Here is a 19,414-nt window from a genome sequence, read left to right as displayed (position 1 = left end):
AAAGTGGCCCTTATTTTGTTTCGGAAGAGTTGGGTTCCTTGTACACATCAGTCTCAGAGCCATATAACAGCACAGCCTTCCACTGTTTCTTCCAGACTCATTTATTCTGATTTCTGTCTTAACTTTGCGATCTGTTTGAGAGTCTCCCACCTGCAATAGTAAGGTTTTCTATTGCAATATGACTATTCTGGTCTAATATGACTATTCTCTCTGGCATAAAGACTGACTTGAGCATGACCAATTTGAGTGATTAATAGCTCAGTTAATTTGATGGAACTGAGAAGGAAGTCTGTTTTTAATTGGATCACTGATAATGACAATTCTATTTCTTAACTTCACTGAGAGCCCTGGAAAATCAGTTGTTTGAGGAATGAATGGAGGATGAATGTAACAGGATCAGGAGTTGAAAGCCTTTTGTATGCAGATGGGTTTTATCTACACAATGTGTAGTGCCATATTGATATCTAAAATTCAGTGTAATGTCCCTAAAACTGCATTGAACTATGACTGGAGTGTGACCTTCAGGTCTCTCAAGCGAGACTTGACGTTGAAACGTTTTGGGTGAGAGATGAAGATTTCATGTTATGCTTGGACTGTTATTCACAATGTGTATTGCTGCTGCCTACACTTCCTGAGATTGGGCCTGAGAATCACTTTCAATGAATGCCTCATAATTTTAAATGTTTTCTTAAATATCAGTATCAATCCATTCTTATTAGAATTCCAAATATAACCTTCCTCAGTGCAATGTAACATAACTAAAAATCAAATTTCTCATTTAGTAACAAATTATTTTTAATTGTTTTTATCCAGACGTTAAGGAGTGAATGATCGACCAGTGACTGGACTCTTCATAATACCTGGAACCAGGTGAAGCACAATGATGATGATGATGATGTCATATCTACTGTATAAAGTTGGGTGGTTCCTAATCCTAAACCTCTCTGCATTATTTGCAGGTATGTGAAGAATTGGAATGGTTGGTATAAGTGGTATTACTTCATTTATGGCCCATAAAAGTTGTATAAATTTGATTCACAATTCCCTACCCCATCATGTAGACAATGTAAGTCTTGGCTGCTACAACAGTGTGACACTGAACACGTTCTGCACTGTCAGATGCACTATCCTTTGGATAAGACCATAAACCCTTGGTCTCACTCAAATCTGCGAGGGATATTAAAATTCCCAGAACAGCATTTAAAGAAAAGCAGTCAGATTTCCAAATGTTCTGACCAATGTTTAACTCCAAGCCAACATCAGTATAAATAGATTACTTGATTATTTATCATACTGTTATATGTAAGGCCTTGCTGTGTTTAAATTGGCTGCTTCATTTCCCTACATGTAATTCCCTATATTCCAAGAAAATATTCCATTGGCTGTGAAGTGTTTTGTGATAGGCTGAGATTATGAAGACTACGTAAACCTCAATTCTTTCTTTCTCAACCTGATATTGCTGCAGTTGAAGTAAATATTCTCTCTTGCTTTGAAAGGAATTGGGTTTATACATAGAAAGGACCAATTTGACAGGAAAAGGCAGTATTGCAGTAGGATTAATTGGATCACTCTTACGAAGACGGAGCAGAAGAATAGCCATAAATCAGGAAGTGAAAAGGAGGGCGGAAAATCTTACAACCTTAGGAGATTGGTATTGAGTAAATTGTTGGAGCTGAGGGCTTTCAAGTCTCTAAGTCACAGAGTCACTTTCCACCCCACTAGTCTACACTTTGAATGTACCATCTGCAAATATTTCTGCCAACTTCAACTAGATCCCACCACCTAGAACATCTTCCCCTCCCACCCCTCTCTGCCATCTGCAAGAACCATTCCCTTCACCACTCCTTGGTTCACGCCACCCTCCCCATTAACCCCTCCGAAACCCCCAGTACCTTTCTCTGCAACTGAAAATGATGCAAAACCTGCCGGTACACAACCCCCCTTCACCTCCATCCAGGGGTCCAAACAGTCCTTCCCGATGAAACAGAGGTTCATCTGCCTCTCCTCCAACCTAGTTTACTGTATCCAATGCTCCCGATGTGGTCTTCTCTACATCGGTGAGACCAAACGTAAACCTAGGGCATGTTTTGCCGAGTATCTCAGGAAGGCCTGTAAGTGCCAGCCTGACCTCCCGGTAACCGCCCATTTCAATTCCCCTTCCCAACCCCTTTCCAACATGTCCATCTTCAGTCTCCTCCATTGCTACACTGAAGCAGACTGCAAATTGGAGGAACAATATCTCAGCCTCCGCCTGGGCAACCTACAACCTGGAGGACTCAACGTTGAATGCTCCAATTTCAAATAACTTTCCCACCAATACCACAACTCCCTTTCCAGCCCCGACTCCTCCCTTCTATCCTGCCAACCAACCCTTCCTTCAAGCTACCAACCGGATTCATTCCTCCCATCAACCAACCAGGTCATACCACCACCTATGTTCACCTATCACTACCTCACCACTCCACCCCTCTCCCCACTCACAACCTCCCTTCTTCGCCTGCAGTTTTCCCTACCCCCACCTCCATTCTTGAAGAAGGGTTACACCCGAAACATTGACTTCTCCACCTCCTGATGCTGCCTGGCTTGCTGTGTTCTTCTGGCCTGCTTGTCTACTTTGGATTTCAGCATGTGCATTTTTGTTTGTTTCTCACAGAGTCATACAACAAGGAGACAGACTCTTCGGTCCAACCAGTCTATGCCTATCCCAAACTAAACTAGTCCCACATGCCTGTTCTGGTCCATATTCCTCCAAACCTTTCCTATTCATGTATTTAACCAAATATCTTTTAAATGTTGTAATAATGCCAGCATTCATCACTTCCTCAGGAAGTTCATTCTTTGTGTAAAACATTTGCACCCCATGTCTTTTTAAAATCTTGCTCCTCTCACCTTAAAAATGTGTCGTCGTCCCCGCCCCCGTCTTGAAATCCCCGTCCTAAGGAAAAGACAGCTACCATTAGCCTTATCTATCCCCCTCATGATTTTATAAACTTCTTTAATGTCACCTCTCAACCTCCTTCACTCCAGTGACAAAAGTCCCAGCCTAGTCAGCCTTTGTTCATAACTGAAATCTTCCATACCCAGCAACATCTGGTAAGTCTTTTCTGAACCCTCTCCAGCTTAATAATATCCTTCCTATAATTGGGCATCCAGAACTGCACACAATATTCCAGAAGAGGCCTTGCAATGTCCTGTACAACCTCATCGTGACTTCCAACTCCTATACTCAAAAGACTGAGTAATGAAGGCAAGTGAGTCCTGATGGATTACATCCTCGGATGGTAAAAGAAGTGGCTCATGAGATAGTTGATGCTTTGGTTTTAAGTTTTCAAAATTCTGATGATGCGGGAAGGTTGGAAAAATGGCAAATATAACTCCTTTATTAAAAAAAGGGTGGAGGCCCCCAGCAAGAAACTGCAGATCTGAACATCTGTCAAAGGAAATTGCAGAAATAAGCAGCAGGATTAGGCCATTTTGCCCTTTGAACTTCCTCCATCATTCAATATGATCATGGCTGATGCCCTCTTTCAATGCTTTATTTCTGGTTTCACTCTGTACGCCTGGATGCATTTAATCTCTAAACATTTTTGATATCTAATTTAATTTTAAAAAGTTAATATCTAAAACTTTTCTGAATATACTTAGTGACCCAGTCTCCACAGTTTCTGTGATCGCAAATTCACCAGGTTGACCACCCTCTGAGTGAAAAAACATTTCCTCATCTCTGTCCAAAATGGCCAACTCCGTGCCCTGACACTGTGAATCCTGGTTCAAGACTCTCCACCCAGGAGGAAATACCTTCCTTGCATCTAGTCTGTCTAACTCTGTTAAAATTTTATATTTCAATCAGATCCCAATTCATTCTTCTATAGTTTTCATCTGGTTTAAATCAGTTAAGGTTGAAAAGTTTTCTGTTCATCCTGCTGAGAATGTCCACACCTCTGGGAAGGTTGTTCTGGACAAGATGAGGGATGGTGGTGATGGCGATGGAGAGAGGGTGGGGGTGATCAAGATGGAGAGAGGGTGAGCATGATGACATATCCCTTCTTGATCCCTGTTTTAACTTCAAAGGATTTTGGCATATTATAGTAAGTGAGGACTAACCCTGACATCTCATTTTGGGGGAAAGTGAGGACGTTGATGAATTTCATTCAACAACCGGACTTTGACAGAGTCTTCGAGGACACTGCCTGACTGAGTCAAAAGCTTTATTCACATTGATGAAGACCATGTAGAATGTTTGTTGTTGTTCCTGACATTTCTCTTTGAGTTGCTAGGCAGTGAAAAGCATGTCCATGATTCTATGGTTTGGTCAGAAGCCACACTGGCTTTCAGGAACAATTTCCTCTGAGACTGGGGGAAGATGCCTAGTGAGGATTTGAGTGATGATCTTCCCAGTGATGGAGAGTAGGGAGATTCCTTGGTGATTTCCACATTCCACTTTGTCTCCTTCCTTGAAGACTACACCAACCTCCCTTTTAGAACTCCAGTATGACAATGTTGTACTCTCGGAAGAAAACCTTCAAGCCTCGCTTAGTGCCTTTGCAGAAGCATACTGAAGAATTGGTCTCAGCCTCAACCTCAAGAAGACTCAAGTACTTTACTAACTCATTGCAGGTCCAATTCTGGTCCATCCCTCCATTAAGATCAATAGAGAAACCCTCCCAAAGGTGGGACGTTTCCCCTACTTGGGAAGCTACCTGTCATCTAAGGCTGACATTGAGTCAGAGATTCAACGTTGCATCCAATCAGCTTCAGACATCAAAGGATGAAAGTCTTCAATCATTTATACTAATATCTTGCATTAAGGCCGTTATCCTTTCAACTCTTTAATATGGCTCCAATGTTTCGACTATATATAAATGCCACCTCAAGACTACTGAGAAGTAATGTTGTTGGAGAAAGAAGTTCCATATCAGCCAGGAGGACAGGCGTACTAACATTAGTGCCCTTGAAACAGCCAATAGCACCAGCATCAAGGCCATGATCATCTGAAACCAATTCCTCTGGGCTGGCCCTATGCTTAGGATGCCTGATTTCCAAACTGCCTAAAGTAAGTCATCTTCAGCCAGCTCCAGGAAGGCACTCGAATGAACAGAGGACAAAGGAAGCATTTCAAAGACACCCCAAAGGTTTCCCTCAAGAAGTGCAACATAGATGTTAATGCGTAGGAGACACTTGTTCAGAAGAAATCAACTTGGAATAAACTCCTGTGTGAAGAGATATAATTCTTTGCAAACACCTGCTGGCAAGAGGAAGTACAGGAGAGGAACTGGAGAAATGAATGCTACTGATCTCAAGGACAAGGACCAATTCCACTTCCTGAAAGCACTTGCCAAATGTGTGGTGGGAGATATGGCCAGGGGACTGGGTTTGTCAGCCACAGAAGGACCCACAGAACCCGTGACCAGTGACACGGAATTTCTTTCCTAGGTGGATAATCAGACTCATTAGTGAGTTATTGCCAATAATGATGAGTGAATATATGCCCATTCAGTGCAATCTTTCCTCAGGACAGTCCTGCCATCCCCTGTATTAGTTCTCATTGAACTCCCTTTGTGGTAAGTATGGATTGTCTTAGGTAAGGAGACCAAAACTGCACATGGTATTCCAGCTGTGGTCTTACCAAGGCCCTGGGTGACTTCAGTGAGGACTTCAGAACTCCAATTGTCTTGCAATGAAGGCCAACATACAACTTGCCTTCCTAACCATTTGTTGCCACTGCCTGTTTACTTTAATTAACTGGTGTATGAGGATACTGGCAGCTAAGACAAAAGGAATCTTAAAATCTCCTGTAAGTTATAAACAATAGGTGGTAAGGAGAAGGGTAGAACTGATTAGGGAATACATTCATAGAGGCAGAAGACATGGCTGAGGGATGAAAATTAGTACTTTGTTCCTTGGCAAAACTAAGTACAAAATGCTTCACCATTTTGGTAGTTGAGAAACTGAATGGACTAAAGGAAGACATTAGAAAGGCTGACTGTACTTAAAATTGACAAGTCACCTGGACCAAATGGAAAGGGTCAGAAGGTACTGAGGGAAATAAGAGTGGAGGGTGTGGAGGTACTACCCAAAAACATTCCAAACCCTTTGGAAACAGGGTTGATGCCAGAGAACTGGAGAATTGTGAATGTTATACCCTTGTTCAAAAGAAAAGTCTAAAGATAAGCCCAACAACACCTTATTGGTGGGAATAAGATTAGAGACAACAATCTGACAGTCACTTGGGTAAATGCAGATTATTTAATGGGAGAGGTGTTCAAAGTGATGAGAGGACTAGACAAAGTACATGCCACAGAATAGCTACAGCATAGAAAGAGGCTATTTGGCCTAACATGTTTGCAATGCCAATCTCCTGCATTTTCCTCACATCCCTGTATACCATTTCTTTCCAAATAATCACTTCTTAAATGCCTCAACTGAACCTGGCTCCACCACATTTCCAGGCAATATATTTCATGCCCTAACTACTGGCAGAGTGAAAAGGTTTTTCTCACATTACCCTTGCTTTATTTGCACATCACTTTAAATCGAGGCCCCTCTTGTTCTTTTCTTTGGAGTGGGAACAGTTTCTCCCTGTCTACTTTAACAAGCCTGCTCATAATTTTGAAAACCTCTATCAAATTTTCTTTGTCTTTTTCTCTCCAAAGAGAACGTTCCCGACATTTCCAATCCATCCACACAACTGAAGTTTCTCATTCTTGTAAATCAGTTCTGTACTCGCTTCGATGTATTCACATCTTTCCCGTAATGTGGCATCCAGAACTGTACACAATACCCCAACTGAGATCCAACAAGTGTCTTATATAAATTCATCTCCTTGCTCTTATATGCTCCTATTAATAAAGTCCAAGGACACTATGCTTTATTAATTGCACTCTCCACCTGTTTGCCACCTTCATTGCCACCCCTTTAAAATAGATGGAGAAATTGTGGAAGATTGGAGGACCAGAGGACACTGATTCAAGCTGGTTTTCCAAAGAGGCACCAGTCACATGGTGGTAAACCTTTTTACCGAGAAAGTGGTTAGTGCAAATTCTTTGATCAAATCTTTATTGCTTTATTTGATGAGTTAACAGAGAGACTTAGTGGAGTCATGTGGTTGATATGGCCTAAATAGACTTTGAAAAAGCATTTCTCAATGTGCCTCGTAATAGATTTGTCAGCAACTGTAGAATAAAAAAGACAGCACAGGTGTAAAGCTGGCTGAGTGACAGGAAACAGAGAGGGGTTGTTTTTCAAGCTGGATGAATGAATGTATAAGGAGGATTCCCAGGGATCAGTACCAGCTTGATTGATCTATATTAATACTCAGTGTACAAAACTCAATTTCAGAAGCCAATTTTAAAAAAAAGCTTGAAAGTTTTGTAAACTGTGAGGAGTAAAAGTGATAGACTTCACGAGGAGTTAAACAGGGCTGGTGGAATGGGCTGATATGTGGCTGATGAAATTCGAATGCAGACAAATGTGAATTGATTTGGAGATGCCAAAAGCTACTGCTTCCAAATAAACCTGTTGGACTATAACCTGGTACTGTGTGATTTTTAACTAAGTGTGAAATGATACAGGTTGGGAAGAAGAACAAGGAGAAAGGGAGGAGGAACAGAGAGAGATGAAGTTATATATGCACAAATCTTTGAGGGTGACAGGGCAGGTGGAGAACAGCTACATGGGAACTTCGTGTGACAGAACATGAAAGCAGGGACGTTATGATAAGCCTTCATAAAACACTAGCTCAACATCAACTAGAGTGTTGGGGCATCACATTTAAGGAAGCAGAGGGAAGCCTTAGGGAAGTTACAGAGGTGATTGAGGAGGATGGTTCCAAGGATGAAGGCCTCCTTAGAAAAGGGAAGCTTGAGAGAAGATCAGACTGTATCTGTGAAGAGACAATCATTTCAAATTCTCAGACCCGAAACCTTAACTCAGTTTTTCACTTCATAGAGGCCGCCTGACCTGATGAGTATCTCCTGTTTTTAATTCAAATTTCTAGCAGCTGCTATGTCATGTTGTTGGATTCAGATTGAGAGTAAATTTGATAGTCACAACATCATAGGTTGTTCGGATCTAGCAACATAGAAAGAGAGAACAATTGGCATAGGATCAAGAAGTGTGATACAAAGCAAGTGCTGACAAAGTAGATAGCACATGAGGAAAAAATATTCTTTGTCCAGCAAGTGGTGAGAATCTCAAGGGGAGGCAAATTCAATCATGGGTTACAAAAGGAAATTGGATGATTATGTGAAGGCAGAAGGTTGGCAAAGCCGTGAATTAATGGCAGTGATGTAGGCCTGGCAGCAGAGTCGGGTTCCTCTCATGGAGAACAGAAAGAGGGGCAATGGGCTGAATTTTATGCTTCAATGATTCTCACTAAGAAATGGATTGAATTCAAATTGGATTTTGCTTTTCTTTTAACGTGACTTTACTGTAGCAGAACATACACCCAGGATTATCAGACCAGCCATAATCTCATTGAATAGTGGAGCAGACTTGATGGGACAAATGGCCTAAGTTTGCCCCTATGTTTTATGGTCTTATTAATGCCCTTGTAACAAATCAAATGGGTCCTTTGTCTCACTTCTCGTGTTATACTAACTTTTTTTTGCAGTGGAAGGGATGCTCAGTATATTACTATATACAGGACTAAGACTGAGTTACTCAGCAATCAGCCACTTATAGAGTCACACGGCATGGAAACAGACCCTTTGGTCCAACTCGTTCATGCCAAGCAAGGTTCCCAAACTAAACTAATCCCACTTGCCTGCATTTGGCCCATATCACTCGAAACCTTTCTTCTTCATATACCTGTCCCAATATCTTTTAAATGTTGACACAGTGGCTCAGTGGTTGGCACTGCTGCCTCCCAGCGCAATGGGCCTGGGTTCAATTCCCGCCTTGGGAAACTGTGCAAACCTCACAGAGACATTCTCCCAGTGTCTGTGTGGGTTTCCTCCGGGTGCTCTGGTTTCGTCCCACAATCCAAAGATGTGCAGGTTAGGCCAGTGAGCCATGCTAAATTGCCCATGGTGTTCAGGAATATGATTGGTCAGGTGCATTAGTCAGGGGTAAATGTAGAGTAATAGGGGAGTGCGTTACTGGGTGGGTTATTCTTCAGAGGGTTAGTGTGGACTTGATGGGCCAAATGGCCTGTTTCTACACTGTAGGGATTCTATGAAAAAAATGTTGTAACTGTACCTGAATCTACCACTACAGTTCATTCCAGGTACGAAACACCCTCTGTGTGAAAAGGTTGACCCTCAGGCCCTTTTTGAATCTTTTTCCTCTCACCTCAAAAATATGCTGTTTAGTTTTGAACTCCCCCACCCAATGGAAAATACCTTGGCTGTTCATTTTATCTATGCCCCTGATGATTTCATAAACCTCCATAAGGTCACCCCTCAGCCTCCTAGGATCCAGTGGCAAAATGTCCCAGCTTCTTATGCACGTCTTCATCCTCTCTCCAAAATTAGCAAAGAGAGAGATTTCTTGTCAGGGATTGTTTGGAATGGCCTAGTCATGGTGACATCAGAGATTTCAACAAGAATAAACATTCTTTGTTTGTGTCTGAAGCACAGGACTTACACTTAAATTGCAGAAATCTGTGAAAGGGACTATTCTGACTTTTTTTTAAACTATGAAAATTGTCTGAACGTTTCCGCACTGGGGAGTAAGGAGGGCCTCTTTGTCCTAGCTACCAATTTATGATTTCACTACGTTGCGTACACAGGGCCTTTGTCCAATTGTTATTCACTATTAGGAATCATTTACTCAGTTTCTGAATGCTAAAATAGGAAGCAAATTAATAACATTAAAATGATCATTAATCTTTGAGTTAGAACAATTCCACAATGATTCAAGCAGGTATACAAATCTTTTTAACTGCAAAGCAGAGATTACATTTTGACCAAGCCAGCTGTTGCTCATTGAAATACACTTACCTCAGCTACATTGAGATACTTTTGGGGTGGCATGGTGGCTCAATGGTTAGCACTGACAACTTACAGTACTAGCGACCCAGTTTCAATTCCACCCTTGAGTTTGGAGGTTGCACATTGTCCCTGTGTCTACAATGGTTTCCACCCACAGTTCAAAGATGTGCAAGTTAGGTGAATTGGCTATGCTAAATTGCCCATTGTGTCCAGGTGGGAGAAATGCAGAATTCCAGAACTTGGGTCTGGTGGGATGCTCTTTGGAGGATTAATGTGGATTTGATGGGCTGGATCCACACTGCATTCTATGATGATGAATTTCCAAGGAGTAAGTGTTAAGTTGGAGAAAGGAATATAGGTAGAGCAAAGACACGTTCATCATTGTGCATGTGTTTACCCCTGTACTTGTGCAACCTGCCCGACACAGGCACATGCATATATGTTTTGGAATGAGGATGATGGGTTATGTATTGAGGACACTGGATTATGAACTAATGGCGATCTGTTTTGTGTTGTAAAGCTTGTCCTGACCAGGATCCAAATCTTCATCTCTGGAATCCTGGCCACAATAAGGAACATCAAGTGAACATTGGACATAATCGGAAACTGCTGCTGTCTTCTTCTGCTACAGTCCATTCCATTCGCATCTTTGATGGAGGTACATTTTAACCAGTTGCTTGAAGGCTCTATGAGAGTTTAAGTTTTGTTCAAATGTATCCTACTACATTAATAAGTGTAGAAATGAAAACTTTACTCTTTGGGATGAAATATAATTAGAATCATGTAAATTAGATCACTGAGGACCTGTTTCTGTAGCTTCGTGTTTCAAATTACAACAAAATTGAGCAAAATCCCAGCAAGGGAATGGGGATAAACTTGCCGCAGGATTTCTGATGCAGCAACAACAGAATGATGCAGTTATTGATCATGGTCAGTGGCAACATCAAATGTCATTTCCTCTCAACTGGACCACATAGCTTAATGCACCAAAACCCTGCCATCAACTCCCCCAGTAATTGGTCACCAGGATCATCCTTACATATAAGGATTCTTTTCTCAACTGCACAGAATCTTCTCTGACACCTCTCCCCTGCCTGTTCTGTTCTCACAATCAACAGTAAGTGCAAGCAGATCTTAGACTAACTGAAACCAACTCCATCCTGTCAACTGTTTCTGCTACATCCTTAGCTTACTGAGCCAAACTTCCTCACATCCTACTCCAGTATCTCTCCTAACTCCTCTTGGACCCACTCCAATGTCTTGAAATTCATCTCTTGCTGCCTTGACCCTATTCCTCTAAACTGCTAACCACCCAAACCTCTCCCCTCCTGGGTCTCCATGTCAGCTGATAGAGTTAAAAGTTTTGTTTTCTACAGATTTTCTCCCTCTCCCTTTCAATCTGCCATTATCTACCACTCGCCTCAAAGACGACAGTTTTTGGCTGCACAGTTCTTGCAAAACAACATCCCGTCCCCAATCTCTCATTTCCTTCGAAAGAGCTTCCACATGCTGCCACCTCCTGAATCCAAGCCAGCTTTTCCTGGCACTCCCTCTTTCAGTCACTCAGTGGTGTTTCACCCCAGCCCAATACCAAAGTAAGTCTAATCAAAGCCACAGATTGTTCTTCTTCATCCTTCTCGATCTGTCTGCAGACTTTGACAGGGTGACCATGCCATCCTCCATGCCCACCTGAATAGAACCAACACCAACTTGGGCGAGGGGTTTCTGTATGCAGATAGTATCCAACTCACTGCCCCCACCAGATTACCTGGTTTGTAAAGTTACAGCTATGGGGAGCGGGCACTCAGGAGTGTGGAGCCCAAACCTGTTGTTCTCTCTCAGCATGACAGCACGCAATGTACCAGTTGTTTCTTGTCACTCAGGCAACCAAGCCTGCTGCCAGAATGATGCAATCTAATGCCAGGGCCTCGAGGTACAGAGCTGCTCAAGGAAAGACCCGCAGGTCCCTCTGCACCCACCCACCCAATGGAAGTCACAGGCTCCACAACCCTGCCCACTCCCAACCAAGCTGCAGCTATTGGGATAGCACTGCCCAGCAAGACTAGGCCCGAGAGAGACTCGTGGAAGCCAGTTAGCGCAAAGCTGATTGCTTGACCTTTGTTTGTGATATAATGTGTTTAAACCTTGCTGGAATGTTTGTTTGTGTTGGCTTTAATGTTGGTATTGTGGCCAAACTGGTACCGTCATAGTCTGGCATAGGGAGGATGTGGGATTAGTGCTGAACGTGGAAGTGGGACTCCATCCATGGAAGGAGGGGATCCTGGACTGGCCAGGTCAACATTCATTGACTTCTCCCTTCTCCCTCATGTTGACGTGAGAGAGAGTCGGGTACCAAAGCCATTAGCATTGCACCTGGAGGGCATCATTGAGTAGTCACCTGTGCCTGACTGAAGTACAGACAGCATATGAAAAGCCACAGGATGAAGCCATCGTGACTGCCACCAGGAGAGCTGGCATTGATCAGCGTGAATCTCTGTGTCTGCTCACATCAAGCAAATGGATTCCTCTTTGGTTGTGGAACATCCCTGGGGTTGACACCATGACACCCATGAAATGGGCTGCATACAGCTGTGCTCTGGCAGGGCCTCTCATTCCTGTAGAGCCTGGAGCTCATTCTGCCTGCTTCTGTTCAGCAGAAGGGAACAGAATGTGTTCCGTTCCCTTGGAACCAAGAGTGTTGGGGACACAGAGTGCAGCAGTAGACAGTAGATTGGGAGATGGGGCAAATTCCTTTTGCTCTAGCCTTGGAAAGAACCGAACTCCTAAGAAGAGGTTGTCATGGGTGACAGCCCCTGACAATGCCGTCCATTCCTTGCTCTATGGTTGGAGCAAGTGGCAGGTTTTGATGAAGACATCCTTTGTTGAAGCCAAGACAACAAATGCCTTGTTTATCCTTGAGTCTGCAGTTGGATAGCTACCTCCTGAGGACTTGAAGGAGTTATGTTCTCCTGCTGAGGCCCATCTTCCCCTCCTCATTCTCCTAGCTTTTTGAGCAGCTTGTTTGTAGCACATGGGAGTTGCTCAGTACGACCACATCTAGATTTCTTCAAGTTGGAGCTGAGTCCTGTAGCAGGTGCCATTCCCAGGTACATTAGCAACTCAAAACTATTCCAAAACCCAGCAAACACCGGAAGAGCACCTGAACATACTGACAGGGGGGGTGGGGAAGTGAGGGGGCTGGGGGGACTGGGGGGGTGTCCGGGGGGTTGGGAGGAGGGGGAAGGGAGACAATTGTGATTTGTGCTTAAATATCCCCACTGCCAGCACTGCCACTGACTTAACTGGCCAGGTCCTACAGGAAATAACTGCTAGACTGGGTTTGCAGGAACTAGAGAGGGAACCAACAAGAAAGAAACATGAAAACGATGCACATCCTCACCATCCTGCCTGTCACAGATGGATTCCTCCATAATGTTATTGGTAAGAGTGACCATTGCACAATTCTTGAGGAGACAAAATGCCACCTTTGGAGAGAGGAAGTCCTCATTGTATAGCACCACCCCTGTGAGGAGTAGCACCAGGCATGCCTGAAAATCAAGTGTCAACCTTGTGAAACAGGACTACTTGGCTGGCAAACACTGGATGCAGCCTGCAACTGATGTGCTTTGAGACCTCACAACCAAAGGATCAGTCTGTACAGATGTGACCTCTGTAGTCTAGTCACATCTCTCCACCCTTCAGGCTCTCTGTCTCTATTCTTCATGAAGGGCTTTTGCCTGAAACGTCGATTTTGCTGCTCCTCGGATGCTGCCTGAACTGCTGTGCTTTTCCAGCACCACTCTAATTCAGAGTCTTGTCACATCCCCAGTTCATAATTGGGATAGACAATCAAATAACTCAGTGGCAGAAGAGGGAACAGAAATATCTCCAGCCTCAATAACAGTATAGACCCACACACCAGCTTCAGTAAAACCCAAGGCTGATTTTTATGCAAACACCTTCAGCCAGAAGTGCTGAGTGGACAATTTCATTTGGTCACCTTCTGAAGTCTCCAGCATCACAGATGCTAAACTTCCCTGTATCATGAGGGCAGAGCTGAGGATATTTGCATAATGTGCAGCGCCATTGGTGATACTAATAGTGAAGCAGTCTGTGTCTAAATGTAGCACGGGTTGGGCAACATTCAAGCCTGAGACGATAACCAGCAAGTAGTATTCAAGTCACACAAGTGCTGATCATTGATATTCTCAACCACTGCCCCTTGACAACAAATGGCATTACCATGGCTGGATCCTCCACTATCAACATCCTAGGGTTGCCATTGACCAGAAACTGACTGGACTCCCCATATAAATACTGTCACTACAAGACCAGGTTAGAGGCCAGGAATTCTGCAGCAAGTAACTCGCCTCCTGACTCCTCAAAGACTGGCAACAATCAGGAATTTGATGAAATACTCTTAATGTTAATGGATGACTCTGGCTCCCACAGCATTCAGGAAGCTTGAAACACCTCAACAAGTTAGCCCTACGGTTGGCACCATATCCACAAACATCCACCACTGCCATTCAGTAACAATGTGTACTTTACAATAATTCACCAAGGCCTCTTAGACAGCACCTTCCATCTAGAAGGACAAGGGCAGCAGATACATGGAAATATATAACGCTGTTCCTTTACTGTCACTGGGTCAATACCCTGAAACACCCTTCTCGGGAAGACAGCATTGTGGGTCTACCTCCCAGCAAATGGACTGCAGTCATTGAGGAAGGCGGTTCACTACCACCTCCTTCAGGGCAATTGGAGATGAGCAATAAACGCTGCCCAGCATGTGTTCCAAGAGTGTGTAATGAAAACTGTTTTAATGGTGCGGATGTAATGAGAGGGGGCTGAGGATGATGAATGGTGTCATTCCTGCTGCTCTCAAATGTGTAGCTGTTAGAGGCTGAGAGATGACATGAGTTTGAATGTCGAACTTCATTACACGCTGGAGGGTGTGAGAAACTTGGGACATGTCTCAGTGCTATCTGACACCCAGACAATGAACATCTGTTACTCGGTACTGAATTTTGCAGCTTGTGTTTGGGGTTAAAAAAAACAGCATGGTTACTCTGAGAACCAAAATGGCTGAGAAGATGGCAGCCGGCACTTGTGCATATGGGGCTGGTGACATCTCTTGGCTGTGACGGGCTGTTGGATGTGTCTGAGCCTGTTCTGCTGAGTTCACCAGGGCCTCAGAAGCTGGAATCTAGGGTGGGAACGTGGGGTTAACAGAGCAGAGCTTTCCTTCCCTCATCGTTTCTGGGGAATAGGTCTTCCTGGGCAGCTATCTACTTGGCCTGACTCAATGTCCTTCCCCTCACACATCCGCACTGTGCCCAGAAGGCAGGCTCAATTGATATGATTCTGTTTTCATAATAAACAGCGACTTGTTGTTCACCAAAGCAGGATTGAGCTTATCTTTGTTTGTTTTCTTGCTCTGAATAGTTGGCTGTTGTGCTTTGGTATGACTCTGCAGTGTGATTACCGTAAGCTAAAGAAGCAGAATTAGGCCATTCAACCCATTAAATCTACTCTGCCATTTGTTCCTGGCAGCTATTGTTCTGTGTTTCTGCGTGGGCACGTTTGTGTTCACAATGAAAACAGTCTTTCTGTTATTGATTCATGGAGGTCTACAGCACAGAAAAAATTCCTTTGGTCTATTAAGTGTGCATCTTAAAGAAAAGCCCCTAACGATTCTAATATTGTGCAAAACCGCTCCATAAATTCAGTCTATCTTAATACCCTTACAGTGAACAGCCCCAATAACTTAATTCAGCAGTCCTATGTCAGTGGAAATCTTTGTCCTGCACCCTTCTAAAATCAAAATTTAGAAAATGCTTTTAAAAAGTTGTGAGCAATTGGAGTGATTGGATAGCTCTGTCACACAGTGAACACAGGATTAATGGGTCGAATGGCCTCTTAACCAACTGTAACATTGCATGATTCACATGTGATTGGTTAGTTACAGACTTGTTCATTAGATACATACATGTTCACTATCTCCTCCTGTAGGAAAACTGGTCATTTCCAACAACAATGAGGAAACTATCGTTCTTCGCACAAGGAGTATTCTTATTGAAGATGGTGGGGAACTGCACATCGGCAGTGAAGACTGCCCATTTCAGAAAAACGTCACCATCATTTTATATGGAAGGTCAGTAGAGTACGGATTGGTTTTTACAAATTAGCAGTGTGGACCATCACCAATCAGGAGCACACGAGTCTGGATGCAGAAATCAATGCACTCATGGAGGTGATGGTCTCGTGGTATTATCGCTGGACTGTTATTCCAGAGACCCAGATAGTCTTCAGGGAACCTGCATTTGAACCCCATCATGGCCGATATTGGAATTTGAATTCAAGGAGAAAGTGAGGACTACAGATGCTGGAGAGTCACTGGGAGAAATGTGGTACTGGGTAAAGTACAGCAGGTCAGGCAACATCCAAGGAGCAGGAGAGTTGACATTTTGGGCATATGCCTTTCATCATGAATATACGGATGAAGGACTTATGCCCGATGCATCGACTCTCCTGCTCCTTGGATGCTGCCTGACCTGCTATGCTTTTCCCAGTGCGACACTTTTCAATTCTGAATTCAATAAAGGAAATCTGAATTAAGAGTCTAGTGATGATCACAAAGCTATTATCGATTATTGGGAAAATCCACCCAGTTCACTAATGTCATTTAGGACACCCCTACCAGGTCTGGGCTACATGTGACTCCAGAACCACAACAACGTTGTTAACACTTAATTGCCCTCTGGGCAATTAGGGATGGGCAATAAATGCTGCCTAGCTAGCAAAGCCATCATCCCATGAATGAATAATAGAAATAATTAACCATGTTGGTCATATTGGTTTCTACTTGACTCTTAAAAACAAAATTTCTCCTCAAGCCTCCATGGAAGTGTAAAATGGACAATTTTAATTCAGCTATTCCTACACTTATCTCCCAATTTTAACTTGCATTGACTCCAATAAGAATTAAAATGACGAGCAATATGTGAAAAAGAGAATTGAGTAAATTTGACTTTTGGTGATAAGTAAAGTTAAAATTGCTTACAATGTCTGGAGCACAGATTCATAATATTGCCCATAAAGCTTATGAATATTGAAATGCCTGTTCTTTTCTTGATTTAAGTGCCATGCAGCTATTGGTTTCACCTCTGTGATATCCTATTTGTAGATCAGATGAAGAAACAGAAGGACTTCACAGCTACTTTGGGTTGAAGTACATTGGTGTCAGTCGAGGAGGGACACTTGAACTTCATGGTGCCCACAAATTGTCCTGGACGTTTTTAAATAGCACCCTCCATCCTGGTGGGATGAGTGAGGGTGGCTACTACTTTGAAAGAAGCTGGGGTCATCGAGGAATCATAGTGCACGTCATTAACCGGATTGGAGAGGTCATCCATTCAGACAGGTATGTTCAAACTACTCTTGTTGAGCTTTCTAGTCTATCTGTAGTGTTCAGTTGTGTTCTATTCAATTAGGTGGGCTCCCTGAAGAGGAGAATCTAATATAGGCAGCAGTCCCAACCATTACTTCGGTAGAATTTATAGGCCATGAATCTGTGCTGGTGTTTCGCCTCAATGACTCTCTTTCCCTTTCTATCCACCTCAGCCTTTTTGTGAATATTTCTATTTTCCCATCTCTCATGTATTTGTCTAATTTACTTTGAAAACACTTAAACTACTCGCCTCAACCATGTCCTAAGGCACTGTCATGAGTTTCATATTAATAACTTAATTGAATTTTTTGAAGAACAAATGAAGAGGATTGATGAAGAGCAGAGCAGTGGACGTGGTCTAAATGGACTTCAGGAAGGTGTTCAACAGGTACCTCATGGAGGATTGGTTAGCAAGGTTAGATCACATGAAATACTGGGAGAACTAGCCATTTAGTAGATATAGAATTGGCTGGAAGGGAGAAGACAGAGGGTGGTGGTGGAGGGTTGCTTTTCAGGCTGGAGGCCTGTGACCAGCGCTGTGCCACAAGACTCAGTGCTGGGTCCACTGCTTTTCGTAACTTATATAAATGATTTGGATGTGAACAGAGGCGGTTTGGTCAGTAAGTTTGCAGATGACACCAAAGTTGGAGGTATAGTGGACAGTGAAGAAAGTTACCTTAGAGTACAAAGAAATCTTGATCAGGTGAGTCAACGGGCTGAGGAGTGACAGAGGGAGTTTAATTTAGATAAATGCGAGGTGCTGCATTTTGGAAAGGCAAATCTTAGCAGGACTTATACACTTAATGGTAAGTTCCTGAGGACAGTTGCTGCACAAAGAGACCTTGGAGTGCAGGTTCATAGTTCCTTGAAATTAGAATCACAAGTAGATAGGATATTGAAGGCAGTGTTTGATATGCTTTACTTTATTGGTCAGAGCATAGAGTATAGGAGTTGGGAGGTCTTGTTGCAGCTGTGTAAGACTTTGGTTCGGCCACTTTTGGAATACTGTGTGCAATTGTGGTCTCCATCCTATAGGAAGGATGTTGTTAAACTTGAAAGAGTTCAAAAAAGATTTTCAAGGATGTTGCCAAGATTGAAGGATTTGAGCTACAGGAGACACTGAATAGGCTGGAGTGTCGGTCGCTGAGGGGTGACCTTATAGAGGTTTATAAAATCATGAGTGGCATGGATAGGCTAAATAGACAAGGTCTTTTCCTGGGCGTAGGGGAGTCCAAAATTAGAGGGCATAGGTGTAGGGTGAGAGGGGAAAGATATAAAAGGGACCTGAGGGGCAACTTTTTCACACAGAGGGTGGTGCGTGTATGGAACAAGCTGCCAGAGGAAATGGTGGAGGCTGGTACAATTACAAGATTTAAATGGCATCTGGATGGGTATATGAATAGGAAGGGTTTAGAGGGATATGGACCAAATGCTGGCAAATGGGGCTGGATTAGGTTAGGATACCTGGTCAGCATGAATGAGTTGGACCGAAGGGTCTGTTTCTGTGCTGTACATTTCTATGACTCTATGTATATCTGTTTACTATTGATGCTCACTGTACCTCAATGGTTAAGCCTGAGGTGTACACTCTAGGATAAGTAAACAAACTATGGAAAGACTTGGAAGCCAAAGTTAAAATGTGAAGCAGACATTTTAAAGACTTGTGAATAAAATCTGTGGCAGACATAGAAGCTAGTGTCATAGAATCCATCTAGTGTTGAAGCAGGTCATTAATCCCATCAAGTCCACACTTAACCTCCGAAAAGCATCCCATCCTGACCAACCCCCCCTCCCCCACCACCATCCCCCGCTTCCACCCCGCCCCATAGTTATCTTTGCATTCCCCATTCGCTAATCCATCTAGCTAGCACGTCCTTGCACACTATGGATAGTTAAGCATGGCCAAACCATCTAACCTGAACATCTTTGGACTGTGGGAGGAAACCGGAGCACCCGGAGGAAACCCATGCAGACACGGGGAGAATGTGCAAACTCCACACAGACAATTACCCACAGGATTGGGCACTGT

General features: G+C 43.3%; 1 protein-coding gene across 2 annotated transcripts in view; it reads left to right on the top strand.

Moving 5' to 3' along the window:
* LOC140468795 (cell migration-inducing and hyaluronan-binding protein-like) overlaps positions 1-19,414 on the top strand; it is a 258,752-nt gene that overhangs the window by 115,147 nt on the left and 124,191 nt on the right. For both annotated transcript variants that reach the window (XM_072564819.1, XM_072564818.1), the window contains exons 2-5: positions 814-959; positions 10,453-10,590; positions 15,948-16,089; positions 17,122-17,358. In XM_072564819.1, coding sequence (XP_072420920.1) covers positions 881-959; positions 10,453-10,590; positions 15,948-16,089; positions 17,122-17,358 — 596 coding nt within the window. In that variant the 5' untranslated portion in view covers positions 814-880. The remainder of the gene's footprint in view (positions 1-813; positions 960-10,452; positions 10,591-15,947; positions 16,090-17,121; positions 17,359-19,414) is intronic.

Source organism: Chiloscyllium punctatum, chromosome 48 (genome assembly GCF_047496795.1).
Source record: "Chiloscyllium punctatum isolate Juve2018m chromosome 48, sChiPun1.3, whole genome shotgun sequence".
Lineage (NCBI taxonomy): Eukaryota > Metazoa > Chordata > Chondrichthyes > Orectolobiformes > Hemiscylliidae > Chiloscyllium > Chiloscyllium punctatum.
Note: the sequence above shows the minus strand (reverse complement) of the source record. Positions and strands in the feature narration are given on the sequence as shown.